The 19,799-nt window shown below is 48.2% G+C and overlaps 1 protein-coding gene across 2 annotated transcripts in view; it reads left to right on the top strand.

The window, feature by feature from the left end:
* NCKAP1L (NCK associated protein 1 like) overlaps positions 1-19,799 on the top strand; it is a 62,598-nt gene that overhangs the window by 22,619 nt on the left and 20,180 nt on the right. Inside the window, exons 14-26 of one of the 2 annotated variants that reach the window (XM_033136937.1) lie at positions 609-690; positions 1,917-1,975; positions 4,345-4,490; positions 6,532-6,664; positions 7,490-7,609; positions 9,535-9,674; positions 11,058-11,189; positions 12,620-12,838; positions 13,285-13,415; positions 14,273-14,370; positions 15,287-15,380; positions 15,787-15,869; positions 16,080-16,160. In XM_033136937.1, the coding sequence (XP_032992828.1) occupies positions 609-690; positions 1,917-1,975; positions 4,345-4,490; positions 6,532-6,664; positions 7,490-7,609; positions 9,535-9,674; positions 11,058-11,189; positions 12,620-12,838; positions 13,285-13,415; positions 14,273-14,370; positions 15,287-15,380; positions 15,787-15,869; positions 16,080-16,160 (1,518 nt within the window). The remainder of the gene's footprint in view (positions 1-608; positions 691-1,916; positions 1,976-4,344; positions 4,491-6,531; positions 6,665-7,489; positions 7,610-9,534; positions 9,675-11,057; positions 11,190-12,619; positions 12,839-13,284; positions 13,416-14,272; positions 14,371-15,286; positions 15,381-15,786; positions 15,870-16,079; positions 16,161-19,799) is intronic. The other variant, XM_033136945.1, reaches the window with a different exon arrangement.

Raw genomic sequence — 19,799 nt, 5'->3', positions numbered from 1 at the left:
GCTGTGATGCTATAAAGCAGAATCCTGTTCACAAGGCAGGCAGGTGCTTGCATGAAGTAGGGTGAAGCAATTTGCCCTGGGCGGACAGTGCAACCCCTGCCCCTGCTGTTGCACCGCTAACAGCCCCACCACAGCTTCACCTGTGCCACTGTCGCTGCCACCACAGTGCCCTTGCCCTCAGTACTAACACGGCCTTGCCCCTGCGATTGCGTCATGGTGGCAGTGTGGGTGCTGCCATGGATGAGGGTACAGTGTGGACACAACGGTGGGGGCAGGGAGAGGTGCCAGATCTGCTGAGGGTGGGGGCAACGCATTTTGCCTACAGAGACAAAACATCCCGGGCCTCCCCACAATTCACAAGCCAGAAATTATACTAGAGAACAAAGGAGGCACTCTGGGATTATATCCTTGTCCTGAGGCCTTTATTTCTTGAGTTTATGAGTAGCCTCACTGCCCAAAGACACTCAAGGGATGTACAGGTTTAAAACTGGCACATCAATTCATTAAATAATCACGTTCACTGAAATCCATTGCAAACAAGCTACTCTATATACCGCAAATGCAAATAAAGCACTGGCCCCTTCTCTGAGCCCTCTTGCCTCTTGCAGGACCTGACCGTGTGCCCTGAAGAGGAGTCTGTGATTATGTCATCCTTTGTGAACTCACTCTCATCCCTAACCATCAAGCAAGGTAATTATTGTGTCATCTGGAGGTTGCTATGGATGGATGTGGGCATTTTAACCCTTCCTGTACAAGAGTAACTCAAACTGAGTGCCAAGGGAGGGTTAGGCTTTGTGATTGGAATATATTTGGCAAGTTGTGCACAGTTTGTGTGGTTTTGTTTGAATCCTGCTTATGTTAGCAGTGGGGTGGGGGAAAGCTTTCTGACTGAAGGAAGCTCTGTCCAGCTTTGGCTTCTGAGAGTTGACCACAGAGGCTTACCCACATTCAGGAACCCCGGTCTCCCTTGTGACAGGCGGGGATACTTACCACTATACTAACGAGGAGTTGACAGGGTCCTGATGGCCTAGAGCCAGGGGCGTTCCTAGCCCCTTGGCTGCCTGGGGCGGGAAGCCAAGAGGCACCCCTGGGGGGCGGGGCATCGTGACTCGTGCGTGCGTGGCGACGGCCCGGCATCCCCGGGGGCGGGGCATCGCTGCGTGTGCGTCATGACGCACGCACGCGCGGTGACGCCCCGCCCCCGGGGTATGCCGGGTGGGGGCTTGGGGGCCTCAGCGGGCTGCAAAGAGCCCCAAAGCCGCTGCCGTAGCGCAAAGGGGTGCCAGGCTGCGGCTTCGGGGCTCTTTGCAGCCCACCGAGGCTCCGGAAGTGGCGGCCCGGCATCCCCAGGGGCGGGGCATCGCTGCGTGTGCGTCATGACGCACACACACGCGGCGACGTCCCGCCCCCGGGGATGCCGGGCCGCCACTTCCGGAGCCTCATCCGTGCAGCGCTGCTGCTCCCGGGGTGACGGAGGGAGCGGCGGCGCATGGGAGTGGTGGGAGGGGCCGCCGCTTGTCACCCCACGCGCCGCCGCTCCCTCCGTCACCCCAGGAGCAGCAGCACCGCACACACCCGCCTAGGGGCGGCACGAGGGGCGGCCCGCCCCCACCTCCCCCACCCTACGACGCCCCTGCCTAGAGCAAAGCTGTTGGCGTTTGGTGTAAGGACAGGTTGTGGGTGTGAGTAAAAACAGAACCCACTGCATCCAGGAACAAAGGGGTGGTACTTAAACTCCTTATAAACTCCTCTAAAAAGGGCTGTCGGAAGGCAAATCATTTTTCTAGTAGGAGGCCTGTCTTCCCACTGCATTTCATCTTAAATTTTCTCATCTGTAAGGCCTATGAATGGTGGGAGGGACCCCTGTGGCTCTTTCTAGCAGCTTTGCCTCTGTTAAATGCTTTTCTTCTTTGCAGTTGAGGAGAAGAAGAAATTTGAATTTTCTGGGTTGCGGCTGGACTGGTTCAGACTGCAGGTAAGATTCTTTGCCAGGATTTGCTCCTCTTCCTCTTCTGCCCCAGCAGCATGCCGGTGGAGATGGTGTCCTGTGCAGTGGAAGACCTTGCTGCCTCTTAGGACTTTGCATGCTGCCTGCTTGGCCAAGGGGCTGAGGCATCTGGAGGGGATCACAGTCAAACACACAGGGGAGTGCTGGCTGGTCTTGTTTATCCCCACTTGAAATCTATTTTTTTCCTAGAAGTTGGGAGGAGGAGAAGCGGGGAAAATTAGCTGCTTAAGGAGAGAGGTATGAAGAGGAAAACAACAGACAAAACAAGCTGCCCAAGTCTCCTCCTTCCCCATGTGTTTAAACCTTTTCCTGCTTTCTCTGTTGGTGCTGGGAGACTGCAGATACCCCATGGTGCCTGGCTGCTTTCATGTGGGGAGGGCTCTGAATGAGGTATAACTGTGAATCACTCTGACATGACAAACCCTGTGTTGCAGTTCACACACTGAGTAAGTAGGGGCTAAAGAGTCTTTTGCCTGTGCTGCTAGCCGGGAAATATTTATTTATTTATTTGATTTATATTTAGCTAAAGAAGCCAGAGCAGTGTAGAGCATTAAGAACATAATTTACAGAGCATTTTTAAAAAAGTAATACAGAGCATAATAATAGATAGCATAATACTGTAATAACAATCCAAATAACGCCCCCCCCACCATCTAACAGGCCATAGATTATTTAATGACCAAAGGCCTGTGTAAAGAGGAAGGCTTTCACCTGGGGGCTAAAGACATGCAAAGTCTAAATTGTTGGCCCTTCAGCCTTTGCCAGCTGCAATATACATCCCTGTTAGGTGCATCAAGTCAAGGCTGCCCAGCCTTTGTTTGAAGACCTCAGGTGGCCTTTCTAGTTACAAATGCTGTTCCTGTCATCAAGAATTTCTTGATGCTTAAACTAATGTTCTGTCTGTCTGTCTGTTTCTCTCTCTGTGTATTCTGATTTATCTGGTACATCTCTGGTAGTGGATTGGCTTTCTGACTTCTGCCATTGTCTTAACAGTAACAACAATTAAAAACCTTCAGTCTTTCCTAAATTCAGTTGCCAAAAAAGAATGCTTTGGGGGATATCCAAAGGAGTGGGTTATTGTGTGGTACAGTACAGTTCAGGCGCCCCTCAACTTACGGTATGTGCAATCAAAGGAATGTGTGGCGTCGGGAAATAAATAAATAATTCAATTCAAACCCGGAAATGGTGGGAGAAAGCTGGAGAGTCCTCATAACTTATGAGGAGACCCACCCCGACGCCCGAAAAGGACGTCAGTGAGGCTGGAGGAAGCCCTGAAGAGACTGGGGGCGCAGCAGGGCTTTGCTCAGGCTGCCCAGCCTCCCTGCCTGAGAACTGATGTGCAGGGTAGTGCAGCCGCCGCCGCCGCTTTCCTGCATGTCCATCAGCTTCCTGCCGGCCCCAGAGCTTCAGTTCTAGTTGTGGATATTTTTGGATACAGTATTTTTGGTATGTATTGGAGAAAGAGCAGCAGAGAGGTTGTTTAGAGGGTGCTCCCCACTTCACATGTGAAGTGAGGGACATGTCGTCAGGAACTGGTTGCAAGTGAGTTGTGCTGGAAGCAAGCTGATTGTGAGCTCGGCAGAGACTCTTTTATTAGCAAGAATATGCACACATCTAGGAACAGTCTGACCTTTAGCAAGTTTACATCATGAGCTGACACGTATGTTTCCTCTGACATTTGGGAGACCTTCTCCACCACGTCATGTTCCTACCAAGTGGAAAGTGAGCCATGCCTCTGCAAAGGGAGGCAAAGGTCACAGACAGGCCATGGCAGGCCACTGAGAGAGCCAAAGGTTAGGTTGTGGGCACGGTGCTCAGAGAGAGTAAAAGGCTAGACGGAGGACAAGATGTTCAGACAGCTGTGGCCTGCCCATGGGCGGTGGTGTGCCTTGCACCCTGTAGTCAAGCTGTGGCTTGTCTGTGGGCAGTGGTGTGCCCCACGCCCGGTCATCCCTACACACATGATTTCACTTATGCGTGCAGGAGCCTGGACCACAAACTCCATGTAAGTGGGGAGTCCCCTGCATAGCACTTGTGAGCTTGGTTGGGGAACTGATCACAAATTCCTGGGATTAGCATGTGCTCAGAGGCATCCTGTTCTTTAACACTTAGCATGTGCTGTTTGCCTGGCTAAGTCGCTGTTTTGGACCTGCTTCTTGGTGGTGGATCTCAAGGCTCTAGTAAATAACAAAAGTAGATCCCACATTCCTGAGGTCTGAACCTGCATACTGTATTCCATAATGACTGAGTCATTAGTGTGTGTGTGTGTGTGTGTGTGTGTGTGTGTGTGTGTGTAAATGAGCCATCCCAGATATCTTTTTTCCCCCTCCCACTAGGCATACACCAGCGTTAGTAAGGCTCCCTTGCAACTGCGGGAGAATCATGACATTGCCAAGGTGATGAATCTCATCGTCTTTCACACTAAGATGCTGGACTCTGTGGAGGACTTGATGGTCGAGACATCGGACGTCTCCATATTCTGGTGTGTATATGGCATGGAGGAAGGTAATAGTGACAGCAAAGCAGATTTGGGGCACACAGGGTGGAGCATGTCGGCTACCAGAACACATGCATCCTGGCACAAAATATTTCAGTCAATGCATTTAATTTGCATAGTTGTCTGGTTTGGTTTTACATGGCAAATATTTGTTGTTGCTTTTTGAAGGGAAGGTTAGAAAATAAAGGCCCCACCATAGGCAGGTTCTCTGGATATAAAGAATGATGAAAAGAGGTTGCCAATTCACACAACCATTCTGGCTGCAGTGTGGTACTGTTTCTTTCCAGCTCAGATTGTGCTAAGGAGGTGAAGAGCAAGTGTGTGAAATGGGTGTGTGAGTTGAGGAGAGTTGAGAAAAATAAGGAGGAGGGACTAAGAAAAAGGAGATAAAGATGGAAATGGTGGTGCAAAGGGGTTTGCAAAAAAGGAGGGAGTAGGAGGCGTGGGAATGGTATTGGGGATGAAAGCAGGGATATGAAAGGGTCTGCAGAATTGGAGAGGATGGTGGCTTCATCATTGGGTAGAAGGGGGAAAGGGTGCTTTGTAGTTGCAGCTCAAGGTTATAGGTGTGTGCGCGAGAGGGGTTGCACAAAAGGAGTGGGAGGAGGAGGCATGGACATGGGGATGAAGGTGAAAACAGGTGCATAGCAGGGCTGCAGAATACGAGAGAAGAGTGGGTTCAGAAATAGGCTTGGGAAGGTGAAAAGCCAGCTAAGTAGTTGCATGGCACGGGAAGGGGTTAATGGGGGGGTGACACAGGGGGCTTGGTGAGCAGAGCAGTGATGTGTATACTGCTTACATGTCTGGCAAACAGGTTGCAGTGTTTCAAAACTTAGGACACAAAAACGTATACACTGAGAAGCAAGACTTCTCTCAAACCTGAGAACTTCCTTTAAAGTTCACACATTCATATTGGTGCACATTGGCACATAGAAGCACCTATGCTTCTATGGGGAACAACCATAGCTCAGTGGTTGAACATCCGCCTTGCTTGTAGAAGGTCTCAGGTTCAGTCTCTGGCATCTCCAGGTATGGCTGGGAATGACCTATGTCTGAAATTCTGTTGAGCTGCTCTAGTCAAGGCTTACCCACACTTCTGCTGCTGCTTTCCCCTGGGAAAACCCACTCTGTGGCGCTCAGTTGGAGCAAAGGGCAATTGGAGTGATCTCCGGATTAACACTAAAGGGTGGATTTTCCCTGGGAAAGGAGCAAGGCCTGGGGAAAACCACTCAAACCCATGCCTAGGAAGCATGGGTCAAGCAGAAACTGTCCAGACCCCTTGCTTTCTAGGCACGGGAGAAGTGGAAGTGTGAACGAGCCGTCAGTGGACCATCGTGGAGTAGGAGAGCTGAAAAGAATGCCAAGATATTTCACATCTGGCAACCAATGCGCCCCTTTGGTTTCAGATAGTACTTGGGGAGACGAGTCTAAAAAGCCCAGGACACAAATTTTCACAGCCCTCTAGCACAGCCCTTGGTAGCTTATTTACCAGAAGTAATTTGTTTAGGGGAAAGGCCTCCTAGAAGGCTTAGTTTGCTCAGAATTGAGTATACACTTACAGAGTTAAATACCTTACCTCTGGTAAATGAGCCACCTATCCGCTAGAGAACTGTGGAAATTTGTGTCTTGGGCTTTTTAGATTTACTATCTGAAAACAAAGAGGTGCATTGGTTGCCAGACGTGAATTTTTTTCCAGCTCTTCTACCCCCTGCCACGGTTTCTCAACTTTTAAAACTCATGTCCCCTTTTAGCTAGCTTTGACATTCCATACACACACTTTGAACCTAGCTTCCTTAATTATTTTATTGGAGTTTTCTGATGGATTGAAATTTTGTGACTTTGAATTATTTACAGTACTCATTTTGGACATAATTTTCGGAAACACTCCTTCTCCACCCCAAAATGTTTATATGCAATGCTGAGCTCGATGGACTTACAGTCCTACTCTGTGTAAGGCAACTTCCACAGCCATGCCATTGATTGCTCCCACTTGCCCTGGTTCCTGATGTCTCCCTTCTTTTAACAGTTTCTATGTGCGCCTCTTGGAGAAACTCTTTGCATCCACCATGGAGGAGCCATCAATGTTGCGCTATTCTATTGCTTTCCCGCTTCTGTGTGCCGACTTCAGCCACGCCTCCCATCCATTGTGCCCCGAGGAGGTACGTATGAATGTGACCATGATGAGGTGTGGAGAAGCAGCTGGAGCTAAAAGAGCAAAGACACCAAGTGTGAAATCTTTGAGAGTGCCCTTACTGGGCTTATATGTGTTTGGGTTCATGCCCCTGCCTTGTAGTCAGAGCTGGGTCTACTTTGAGATAAAAATGTCAAATCCTGCACCAAGATAACCAGAAAAGCAGAACTCTGCCCACTGTATTCATTTATGTAAATGAAGCATATTATTTGAATAATTTATTCTGTGTGGGTTTAAAATACAGGGCCAGATTCAAGTAACGTGGTGCACTAGTACAAGGACTCCCACGAAAGCAATGGGACTTTCCCCGCTCGCCTCCTCCACATTTCCTCCAGAGGGCAGGAGAACCCCCCAAATAGCATGGGGAGGGGAGGGGAAGTTGTTCCATCTGGCAAGCAGAAATGCTTTTGCTGATGGAATGATAGTGTGACGCTGAATTCCACCCTTCCTTTTGTTTAAGCTGCAGCTTTCTAGGAAGTAAGCCTTATTGAACACAGTAGACCTTTCTTTGGATTAAAAGATACATAGGATTAAGCTGGTAGGCCTTCAGATTTATGCTCATTTTACTCAAGAATAAATCCCACTGTCAGTGGACAGAGAGCGTTGCACTACTGGAGGCTACCGTGACAGCAGGCCTTTGGAGCACCATTCTTTTAACCCTGTCTTGTGACAGTGAACAAGAAAAGTGCCCACTCACAGCCTCTTAGAGGGGCAGCGAGCAGAGACTTGCAGCAAGCATGGCACCTAAGGCTCCCTTGTAGATCCCATGTGCTTCTTTCTTTTCCTGGTTCAGTATCCTCATCTGCAGAGCTGTGCCTTGGGCCTGTGCAACAATTTCCTGGAAGAGATGGCTAAACAGGCTTGCACTTGTATCCTGGATGCCTCTGCTGAACAGCGCAACCTGAGTGAGCAGGTAGGAAGCCAACTCCTTTATGGACGCTGGGGAATGGGCATTGGAGGCAGATCGGGGACTGGCATGAAGAAAGTGGGGAAAGTGGCAGTATCCTAGTGGAGTTCTGTGCAGCATAGGATAGCGCAATCACTATTCTGTGATTGGGGCATATGGGTAGGGGGAGACTGGGCAGAATGTATAACTAATTCAGCTTGCCAGACATTTCCTGGGCATGATGGCTGGCTGGAATGGAATGAAAGAGGGGAACCCAGGTAGATGAAATCTGATTTGAAAACTTGAAGATATCTTGTACTTTCAATGACAAGCTTGATTCATCCTGTTTTATTAATTGTGTTACATTTATCTCCCACCCGATGCAGTTCACAGTAAAATCCAATGTCTCATAAAGAGGCAAAACTACAATAAAAAGGTATAAAAATCATATGAGAGCAGATAAAAACAAAAAACCCTGCATGGATTGATGAATCTGGTTTGTTCTTCCTCTGTGCATGAGGCCTGTGTTATGTACTTGTTCTTGGCTGATCTGCAGAATGAGCATTGATGTGCAAAGGATCTGACTGTGGCATAGCAGGTTGATAATCCAGTCTCTTCTAGAACATATTCAAGTAAGCATCAAGAGCAGAGTTAAAATCTTACACAAAAAGCCAAATCCTGGTTGCAGTCTCTTGGGCAGGACAAAAGAATGATATGATTTGATTTTATATTCCACTTTTCCAATAACAAATGTTGAGCTCAGAGTGGCTCACAATAATCATCATAACATTGCAATCACATTGCAATATTAAACACAGTTGCATATGAATGAAGCAAACAACAACAGCAACAAATTCATCAAAACAATACAATTCAATACCGTCAGAGTAAATCAAAATATCGGAAAGAGCTGCTGAGCACAAGCCCTGTGACAGATGACATCTTCTCTCTGGGAAAGTGCTTCCTTCTTCTGTCAGTGCAGCAGGCAGCACTCTCCCAGGCAGTGAGATCCTCCACACTTTTAATGGAATGGAACCCAGGGTGAAATTATGCCAATGAGGTTGTTTAGCTAGCTATGATGAAAGAGGTTGACTCAGTTCTCAGTGGCTCCTGTTAAGTCTTGGATAGTTTGGGAAGGAGCAAAAACTGCACACTTCCCTGGCACTGAGAGAACACTCCCACATGCAAGAGGAGTGCACTGTGACTGTAGGCACAGTGCAAAACGGGGCAGCTGGAGTGAGGAGTCCGCAAAGGATTTATCAGAATGACTGCCTTGTACAGATTCCTGGTGACCAGGGACCATGCCTGGCTGTTGAAGCAAGAATTGCCCAAGGAATGATTTTTCTCCACCCCCACCTCACCCCTGCTACCCTTGTGTTCTGAACCACAGACCTCAAGGAGGGCTTGTGCAAGTGATTTGATGCAGCGTTGCCAAAAAAGGATACCTACAACGCCAGAATAGCCAGTTCTAGTACTTTATTAAAGAAAGATGTAAACTTATAACACAGCGTGCAGGGCCTGACTGCCTTTACAGACACGGGAGGGGCAGCACAACAGTGAGAGGTCGTCGTGACTTGTCTGCGCCCAAGCAAGCAGTCAGTTCCCCCAGAACCTCCCATCACACCTGGCTGGTGAGGCCATAGATGGCAGCTATCTAAGGCTTCTCCCCTCTCTGGGCCTAGAGCCCAGCATCCCAAGCAAGGCCAAAGATAAGCACGACATCAAAGCAAGCCAATTAGCATATATCAAAGCAAGAAAACGTAAATATAGACGAGCTCATTATTTCAACAAATACCAATTATTTGGGGGGGTCATCTTGACTACCAAGATGGCGTTTGCAGGCCTTCCAGAACATTTCACCTTTGCTTTCAACACACCTTGTGATTTGCAACAGACCCTTTCTTAATACACCCACCCACACCTAACCCCCTTGCCTCTTTTATGTCTCCCAGCTCTTACCCAAGCACTGTGCTGCCACCATCAGCAAGGCTCGGAACAAGAGGACCCAAAAAGCATCAGCCAAGAAGGGAGAGCCAGAGAGGGACAAGCCTGGTGCAGAGAGCCACCGGAAAGACCGCAGCCTGGTCACCAAGTAAGGCCACAATGAACCCATGCAGCACGGCAAGGGCAGCGTCAGTGCTTAAACTTCCTCATACCAGCATGATTGAAGCCTTACGGCAGTGTTTCTCAAACTTGGGTCTCCAACTGTTGTTGGGCTGCAACTTCCATCATCCCTGACCACTGGTCCTGCTAGCTAGGGATGATGGGAGTTGTAGTCCAAAAACAGCTAGAGACTCAAGTTTGAGAAACACTGCCATACAGTTAAAACAGGGTGCACTTAAAATGATACCACCCCACCAGTCAAGCATGCAAAGATCTGTCTGGTGGTTAGCATGGAAAATACCATTATCCTAGGTGTTTTGCAAGGTGTTTCTATGCTCTGGCTCCAACTAGGGGGTGGGTCAAAACAAATGTTGTGTGGAAGTTGCATGCTCTCCCATCTCCTTAGGATTACGTTCTGGAGTTTTAACTTAAAAAGCAGTCATAGCAATTCCATTTTTTTATCGAAGCAATGGCTGCGAGAGAGGGGATGTTTAAACTTCCCACCTTCCCACCATTTCCCCCTGGCTGAAATTGCTCGCTGACCCCAAGCTATTCCTAATTTCAGAAATAAAAGACAGACAAAATATGGTATATGTATTTTCTGCCCAGCAGGGCTAATAGCAGCTTTGGAGAGGGGAAGCTTGGTCAGGAAAACAGTAGAGGGGGGAGGGTTATTTTTCTGCAGTGGAGGAGGGGATCCTCAAATGGGTTGTTGCTCCCACTTACTCCACTAGGCAGGACTCTGCAAATTAGGCTACTGTTTCCACCCAGGTTGAGAGGATGACATCCCTAGTTCCTTCCTATGCAGGGCATGTGGGAGGGGTCCTCCAAAACTGCTGCTCCAATCAAAATTGGAGCATTCCTGACCCCCACCCCAACTTCTTTTTTAAAGTTTGTTTTAAAGTCAGAAGATCAATCACATCTTATTTTGCCCTTTAGTTGTAGTGGTAAATAAGGCTAAAGCAGCCAGAGGTGGACAATGTTTCCCCTGCACATGGCAGAAAGCTTGCCTATAGCTAACCCTGCCCCCCCACCCAAAAAATGTGGCATTTTATGCTTTAAATGACCTGCTACATGTTGAATATGCAATATAATTGGGCCTGTGTGTGTGTGTGTGTGTGTGTGAGAGAGAGAGAGAGAGAGAGAGAGAGAGAGAGAACAGACATGATCAGAAGAGCAGGGAATGGGAAGACAGAGTATCCTGCCCCTCCTTCTGTCCTTGGCTCTTACATCTGACGTGCAAAGTGCTTCTGGAGTTGGACTGATGAGGTTCTTGCCTGGCCAGTACTCCTGCTCTTCTCTTCTCTGCCTCCTGCAAACCAGGCAGTCGGTATCTAACCCACGATCACCTTCTCCCTACCCCCACTTCCAGTCTGGACAAGCTGCACCTGACGCTGACTGAGATCTGCTGGAGCCTGAACAATGTGACCAGTTTTGCTGTCTTTGAGCACACCGTGACTCCAGCGGAGTACCTCAACAGCCAGCTGGAGACACGCCTTAGCAGGTATAGGATGTGAGGGGCGCAGCAGGAAGTGATGTGGCAGTATTCATTATGGGTCTGTTCTTGAGAGAAGCCATAGAAGTACACAGCTATGGTGCATGTGCTACAGCTTTTGCTCAGTAGTGCCGATTATGTGGGATAGGCAGGAAGGTGGCAGTGGGGTGGATTTGTTAGATATGAACACTTGAGTCTTGCTTAATTACACTGATGTGTAATTAAGTTTGCTGCCCCCAAAGTGCTGCTGCTGTCCTGTGTCCCATGCACTTGCTTCTGTTGGCTTAGTGCTTCAGTCCTGGTGACTGCATCTCCAGAGCATGTGCTTGTAAGATGTCACAATTTGAGCTAGCTGACCTCGTATTTAGCAAAACCTAATCAGCAAAGCTGCTGAGGCTAGGTTTTGCAGCAGGTTCTTGACAGCTGGCTTTGACTGCCATGCCAGAGGCAAGAATTTTTGCCATTTACTATCTAAGCCAAAGGGTGTTACCTCTGGGGACTGTCTTCTGCTTTTTTAAAATGCCCATTCAGTTACCAGCACCTGCTAGGTTGCTCTCTTCCCCTTAGTCATGACATAGAAGCATGTACAGTCATACCTCAGGTTGCGAACGCTGCTGGTTACATTTTTTTTGGGTTGTGCTGCGGGATACGAACGCTGAGGGTTGCGGACGTGCCTCCGTCACAGATTACATCCGCAACCCGAGCGTCCACTGTATCTGTTATGAAACTGTTTTGATTTGTCTTTGTGGAAATATTATGGGTAACAATGTATTGTAAGTGTTTTCATATTTTAATTTTTGTTTCGTCATTCTTTGTGGCATAGTGCTTATGACTAACTGTATAGAGAAAGAGCAGTCAGCAAATCAAGTGATTGCTGTAAAGATTAAAGTCCCAGAACAAAGCTGGCAGGATCACCGCCAAGCACTTGATATTCTCATCACCCTGACAGGAGCTGGGCTGGGCTCCGTGCTGGCTAATTAGTTGAGCAATGGGGAGCAGATGCTCAAACTTTGCTAATTTTCAAAGGACCACTGTTTCCCCCAAAGCAACAGCATTCAGTCCTTGCAGTTCTCCCCATGGCTGCTTCTTGACAGCCAGCTGGAAAACCCAGACTTGTGTCTCCTTCGCTGGCTACATTTATGTTTTTCTCGTACTGCCATCTACCTCCCCGCCTGCCGCTGCCAGTAGAGCACAGATTTCTGTCCCAAACATCCAAGTAGATCTGACCTGTCTTCCTGGCCTGGAACATCACCTGATCCTCAGTGCTCATTGAGAAACCAAGCTATTCAGCATAGCACTATATATTGGGAAACTTGAGCTTGAGAGGTAGGGAGAGTGATGAACATCAAGCTGCCAGCTATGTTGGGGCCGTGGTGTTTGGGTGCTTTTTTCTTTTGGCCAATGTACATCCAATAACCATTCACATCCCCACCCCCCAGGTCTTTGGTGCGGCTGGCAAAACCAAACCCAAGCTCCCCAGAACTGGCACGTCCCTCAGAAGCGTTGGCAGGTGTGCAGGCCTATACCACTTTCCTGGTTTCACTGATGCATCGCATAGGTCTGGATACTGGACGCCTGCTCCGCAACGTGCTTCTGCAGCAGACCCAGCCACTGGATGCAAATGGAGAGCAGACCCTTGCCACACTCTATACCAACTGGTATGTGGCTGGGGAAATGGAGGGGCTGGTTGGGGCACTATACTGTCATAGTAGGCAGGACATAATTTGTTTCAAGACTCCCCAGGACGAGCCCCAGAATCTGCTTTCAATGCCAATATTTCAGATATTAATGAAGAGAGTTCTCCTAAGTATATGCAGAGAGCTTTCCCTAATCACTGAGCAGCCTCACTCATGCATATGGAAACAAAGGATCAGCAGGTGTGGCTCAACTCTGTCATCTCTGTCTCTCTCTTTTAAAAAAAGATCGGAGGCAGTAGTAAGAGAGGCAGGTAGGTGTCAGGTGGTTGTTACTCTGGGCCAAAGTCCTGTTTAAGGGGTTTTTCCCATAGGCACGGCTCCCCTCCCCCACCCGCTAATCAGCTGACTCCTGCAGCAGCATTTTGTTGAGCTAAATTATATCATGTTTCCTTTGCTGTCACTCCCAGGTACCTGGAGTCACTATTGCGCCAAGCCAGCATGGGCTCCATTGTCCTTTCCCCATCAATGCAGACCTTTGTCAGTATACCCAAAGAAGGGGAGCAGACCTTCAGTGCTGAAGAGTTTTCTGATGTTTCAGGTAGGTGCTCACGCGCCCAGTCTGGAGCACCCAAGGCTTAGTTGCAGTAGTGGTTCTTGAGCTGAATTGGGCAACAAGACTGATCACAGCGACGCCACGATGAGTGGTTATTCATCCAGGAATGGAGATGGGTGGGGACACGATCTCACTCTTCAAATACCCAAGTGCCTGTCACATAGCAAAGACTTGTTCTTTCCCGCCCTAGCCATCAGGACTAATGTTACTTTAGGAAAAACCTTAATGGTAAGAGCTGTTTGACAGTGGAACCATTGGTGATAGGCTCTCCCTTGCTCCTTTGGAGAGGCATCTGTTTATGATGCTCTTCCATTGTGCATTCCTGCATTGTGACAGTGGTTGGACTGAACTGCCTACGAGGTCCCCTCCAGCTGTATGGTTCTGTGACTTTGCTACTCAGTAGAAGCCACAAAATCCATTAGCAAGCCCATTTTGTTATCTTGGGCAAACAGTCATGTGGATTATAGTGGATGTTTAAATCTGAAGAAGCAATCCATAGTAAGGTGTGGAGAAGCAAGTATGGGAGGATAGAAGCTGGAACTCAGGAAGTCGGAGGAAGCAGAGAGTAGTCCAAATATTCGTGGTTAGGATTTGACCCGTCCTGAAAGGAGTGTTCAGCCAAACGGAGGACGGGGCTTAGAGGAGCCAATGAGAGCTTGAGACGTCCTGCACAATACAGAGAAAGGTGGGCAAGGCCTCTCAGTTTGTCTAGCTGGCATAGGCCTCTGTTGTGAGGAACCAGCACTTGGCAGACATCCACAGGGAACAGCAATAAAGAATTGGTCACACTGTGGCTGCTGCTAGTCGGCAAAGTATGCTGTTGCCTTTTCCTCCCTCTGCAGAGATGCGAGCCCTGGCAGAACTCCTTGGGCCCTACGGAATGAAGTTCCTAAGTGATAACCTCATGTGGCACATCACCTCGCAAATGGTGGAACTGAAGGTATGAAGCCAGCAGGAGAAGGGAGCTTGCCCCAATTTGCTGTCCTACAACTCCACTCTGACATATTGTGTGAATTAGTGGTTCAGGGGCACTGATTAGAACAGAGCATCTGAGTGTTGTAAATGTCCTTGTGTTTTGTGGGAAGGAATGGGCAGGCTGGAGCTGGACTGCTTTTGTCAAAATGAGCTTCCCTATGTCTGTGCCTCTGTTGATTCACATGCATCAGTGGAACCAACCAATTTGCTGTGTGCTGTGCTGCCGCTGGGTTCTCCTGTGTGACTGATCCACAGGGTTGAGGGAGTTGGTCACCCACTGATGAGAGCACAATCCTGGTGTACAGGGTGGTGCAGCGGGCACCACTCAGTTGAACACTTAAGGCTATCCTTCGTTGCTCAAGGCCTCAGAAGGAAGAAAAGAGAGTTGTCTATCAACCATGTGCCTTCTCATCCTAGTTTCTGACTCTGAAACAAGCTCTGGAGATCCTTCTTCCTCAGCATGTCATTCTCTTGTATAGCCACACCCATTTCCTGTTTCCTGTGAGTGGGCCTTTACAGCCAAGCAGACCATAGTCCCTTCTCTTGGCTGGGGAGTGTTTGGGGCCACAAGGATGGCAGCATCAAGCTCCTTCCCTCTGAGTTGACTACCAGGGAAGACACAGGTGTCCATCACCTCTGTGGCTGGGCTCCTGTTCCTTCATGGTTGACCCCTTTGACTCAGCCTCTGTCTTCTTCCCCTTCCACCCTCTCTCAGCATCTTTCCACCTCTCACCACCACCTTAGTGTGGGGTGGTGGAGTATTTCTTGAACTCATGCACAACATCAGGACCATGGTTGGTGATGGTCTGCCCTGTCAGGACATCATCTGTATGGCCAGTTTTCAAAGTCTGTGTGATAGAATTTTATTTTCTTCTTTTTAGAAACTAGTGACAGAGAATATGGATGTACTGGTTCAGATCCGATCTAACTTCTACCAGCCAGAGCAGATGGCCGCACTGCTACCCCGCCTAACTGGTAGGTGACAGGCAAAGGTCTCAGTTCTTTTGTTCTTTGCTTCAGAAGCTACCAAGCAGACTTTTGAATGGCTAAATTTGGAGTGAAGCAACAGCTGAAATAATCCTTTGCTGCTTGTGAGCAGCGATTTTTAAAAAGCCATTGCAAATAGGCAAAGGAATTCTCATGAATGTAGGTTTGTATAACTCTGAAAAGTTCAGAAAACCCTCCAGAAGATGGAGCACTGTAAGAACGCCTGCTCAAAGATCCAAATAACGAAACTACATTACACATCCCTACTGGGGGTTCTGTCCTAAAGTGGGTTGGACTGTACTGTTTTCCATAGAATTAACCAAGCAAGTTATGCACATCCAGGAATTCTGTGGCTGCTAGAAAATTGGGACCAATAACCATGTACTCTCCACAGCCACAGAAAATGTTTTGAAGAGGATGACCATAATTGGGGAGATTCTGTGGTTCAGGTCCCTGGCGCAAGAGGGCCTTCGAGAGGTGAGTGATCGCAAATCTGTGTATGTATTCCCAGAGCAAAAGCATTCATTCCTGCTCCTTGATTTCCTTTTGATCGTGCTGGATGATAAAGTATAATGGTTTTATGCAGCAGGACTTATGGGAAGGGCAGGCAATACAGCATTATAGCAAGCAAGAAGAATCAGCACTTCTCCTCTGTTGCATCACTTCTTGCATTCTAACTTTTGGCAGGTGTTCACCAATCACTGCCCTTTTCTGATGGGCCCTATCGAAAGCCTGAAGGAATTTGTCGATCCTGACATGGACATAAAGGTGAATTTAACTCTATTTGGTATTTAAAATGCCCGGGAAGAGTCTGTTATATAACTTAGCTTCTGCCAGGTGAGTCAGTTCTCCTGCGTGCTTCCCGAATGTTGCTTTGACAGTAGCCTTGGTTCTGTGAATCCTACATTCCCTGGCTTAGCATGTCTAAACTGTTTCTCTTCAGCCTCCACCTGACCCCACCCCGGCCCCAAACGGTGTTCAGATGGTGGGTGCATGTGTGGCATTATCTTGGGTGGAGGTAGGGAACTCTTTTCACCCCTAGGACTGCATTCCTTTTTGGCGAGCCTTCTGGGGCCCACATGTCAGTGGAACAATAGATGTATTTTTTTACCACTTTTTGGGAGGCTTGTGACTACACACACTCGCTCATTCCTCTCTATCCTCCACCCAGGCAAGCAAGAATCGTGATCAGAGTTCGAGTACACTTTCTAGCCAGGCATAAACACCCAAGGAAGATGCAGAACAGGGCTGAGAAGGGATGTGGCCTCAGGAGTGTCCCGAGAGCCATATAAAGAGGCTTTGGGAGCCACAGTTGGGGTCTGAAGCTCCCCCTTCCCAATCTAAGAAGAGGCAGCGAAAATTAATGTGTGGATTGAAAGACTAAATGAAGTAAAGTCATTGCTGAGTATGATGGGAAAAGCTGCTTCCTGCCAAAACAGACTTGATAAAGAGACAGACCTAGCATTATATTTTCCTGCCTGGGACATGTGCTGCTATTGCTAAAGCACACAACTAAGGGTACAGCTGGACTGCTCTGCATGATCTCCAGCTGCATCTCTCTTTCCTTAGAAACTTAAATGTGCTCTTTAGTTACAAAATGATGGAAGTTCCTAAATTATGCTGAGTCCCCAGACTTAATTCCTTGGTCAGTGACACCTCCCTCCTCCTCCTCCTCCTCCTCAATAAAAAGGGACAGAGCGTGAGTTGTAATTTGTTTTAAAAGTGGCACAGCGTTACAGGCCTCCTAATGAAAATGTAATAATGTTGACATGAAGTGAATGGCACTGGGAAGCGCTATGGTGTGGAGCTTGCCGATTAAGCTTGGGTGACCTAATATTATTCCATTGGAGGCCCTGCACAGGAGTCCGGTGGATCCATTGCCTTAGGTAATTTCAGCCCAGTTCTGAAGGCTCAAAGTTTAAGATTCATGCTGTGCCATCATTCCAGTTCCACATACTCCGCATGGCTGAACAGTGTACATTGAAAGCCATTGCTGCAAATAGTAGGGAGGGGTTGGGGAGCAGAGGGCATAAGCTCACCTCTCGGCATTAGTCAAACTGTTTTGAGTCCTCTTCTGCCCCCATTTGAGGCAAGGTTGTGTCTCTGTCCCATTTCATTTATCTATATGCCACTGTGGGGACTGGTTGTCCTCCCCTCCTAGAAGCTCTAATCTCCCGTGGTGCGGAGTATCCTTTGACATGTTCTGACTTAAGCATCTCATTCATGGTTGATGGCGTCATGGCATTGAGGCTGCAACCTTGAGAGTCTCCCGCAGAGAGCGTCATCTTGGTGTGTGATATGCCAGTTGCAGACCCCTCCACCCCACTGCAGAGCAGGGGTACTTATGGAGGTCTTTGGGTGTCAGATGAGCAAATTGGCCTGTTTGCGGCCCAGCTGCAAGGTTGGGGCTGCAAGAATAGCCAGTATCGTCCCTTCTGGCTGGTTCTGCTGTTACTATGCTTCTAGCAGTTGCAAGGTGCAAGTGGAACAAAGGAACATAGGTGAGTGTCATATGCCAATGCTTGTCAATTTTCTTCTCTGACTCTTGAAGGCCACAGGCAGAGGTCTCTCTCTCTGCCTGATACCTTCTATAATTTGATGACCGTGGTGTTGCCTATGAGCCAGTTTACAACAGTAGGAGCTGTCTAAGGCAGCCTTCACAAACCAGGTGCCTTCAGGATGCTTTGGACTGCAGCTCTCATTGTTGAACTTTCCCAGTTTCTCCAAGGGGTGGGAAGGTCAAGGAGCGCAACATTTACCAAGGTTGCATTTCCTTTGCTCAGTGCAAACTGTGCTTGAGTAGACCAATTGAAATTAATGGGCATGATTAACAGGTGGGTCTACTCGGAGTGTAAGTTGGTTGGATACAACTCCAGGAAGACAAGGACTGAGTAAAAGGCCTAGGTTTAGGGCAATCCAGGTTGCAAAACTGCAGTTCCTTTCATGGGTAGCTTTATCTGAGCCGCTTCATGAAATTCTAGAGGTAATTGGAACCTCTGGAAATCGCAAGGAGCATTGAAGTATGTACTAAAGCTGGAGTGGGGAGCCTCACCTGTGCTCCTCTAGATGTTGTTGGACAGCATTTCCCATCAACCCTGGTCATTGGTCATGTGGGCTCAGAAGGATGAGATTTGGACTATAGCATGCATGCTCCTGCTAAAGGCCATGCAGCTCATGTTTTATGGAGGCACTGGATGTAGAAAAGTTTCCGAGCACAATTCAGAGTGTTGGTGCTGACCTTTAAAGCCCTAAACGGCCTCGGTCCAGTATACCCGAAGAAGCGTCTCCACCCCCATCGTTCTGCCCGGACACTGAGGTCCAGTGCTGAGGGCCTTCTGGTGGTTCCCTCGCTGCAAGAAGCCAAGTCACAGGGAACCAGGCAGAGGGCCTTCTCGGTAGTGGCACCCGCCCTGTGGAACACCCTCCCACCAGATGTCAAAGAGAAAACCAACTACCAGACTTTTAGGAGACATCTGAAAGCAGCCCTGTTTAGGTAAGCTTTTAATGTTTAATAGATTATTGTATTTTAACATTCTGTTGGAAGCTGCCCAGAGTAGCTGGGGAAACCCAGTCAGATGGGTGGGGTATAAACAACAACAACAACAACAACAACAAATTATTATTATTATTATTATTATTATTATTATTATTATTATGCATGAGGGTGTCTGATTTCTATTGCATGATTTGTGTTTGTGCTGGAATCGAAAGAGGTTATTTTTGAACTTGCAGTTCTGCACACCTGCTGACTTTGGGCAGCCTGCAACTGCCTAAATTTAGAATGTACTACTTGGCAACGGCTATGCTGCTTTAACTTAGAGGTGTGTATATTTTGCTGTTACTGACAAGGACCAGCTCCGTAGTGGTGCTGGCCTCAGTGTTGCCACATCAGCATCATCTGGGGTTTCCTGGAGGCTGTATACTTGCTGGTGTTGCAGCCTCAGGTGTCCCCAAGGCGGGCTCAGCTGGCTGAGTGCAGGAATCCAGCTGAAAGGAACTGGTGCCCTTGTTGCATAGCTACATGTAGCCCTGCTTAGCTTCCCTGCAGTTCTTCTGCCACCGTCCTCTTTTCAACTGCTTAGAGACATCAGCTCTTCTCTGGGTTTCTTTCAAAGCAGCATTTCTCCAGGGGAGGTGGGCAGAGCTGGCACTGTAGGTTTCTCTTTCCCTTTGAAGAGTAAGCTTTTCCTAATGTTCCTTCCCTCCTCCACCTTTTTTTATAAAGGAAAAGCAATGGCAGCAGAGTCTCAACTGTTGCACTAATGAAAAAGGCCATGTCCCACAGAGCTTTTTAAAAGCCATTCGTGTGCATCTTAAAGGAGTATTTCCTGGCTTATCCTGGTGTCACTAGGTGGTGCTGTTTCCCTCACCTCTCTCAATTCCTCACAAGCAAATGCCTTTGGAAGC

Source organism: Lacerta agilis, chromosome 2, assembly GCF_009819535.1.
Source record: "Lacerta agilis isolate rLacAgi1 chromosome 2, rLacAgi1.pri, whole genome shotgun sequence".
Lineage (NCBI taxonomy): Eukaryota > Metazoa > Chordata > Lepidosauria > Squamata > Lacertidae > Lacerta > Lacerta agilis.
Note: the sequence above shows the minus strand (reverse complement) of the source record. Positions and strands in the feature narration are given on the sequence as shown.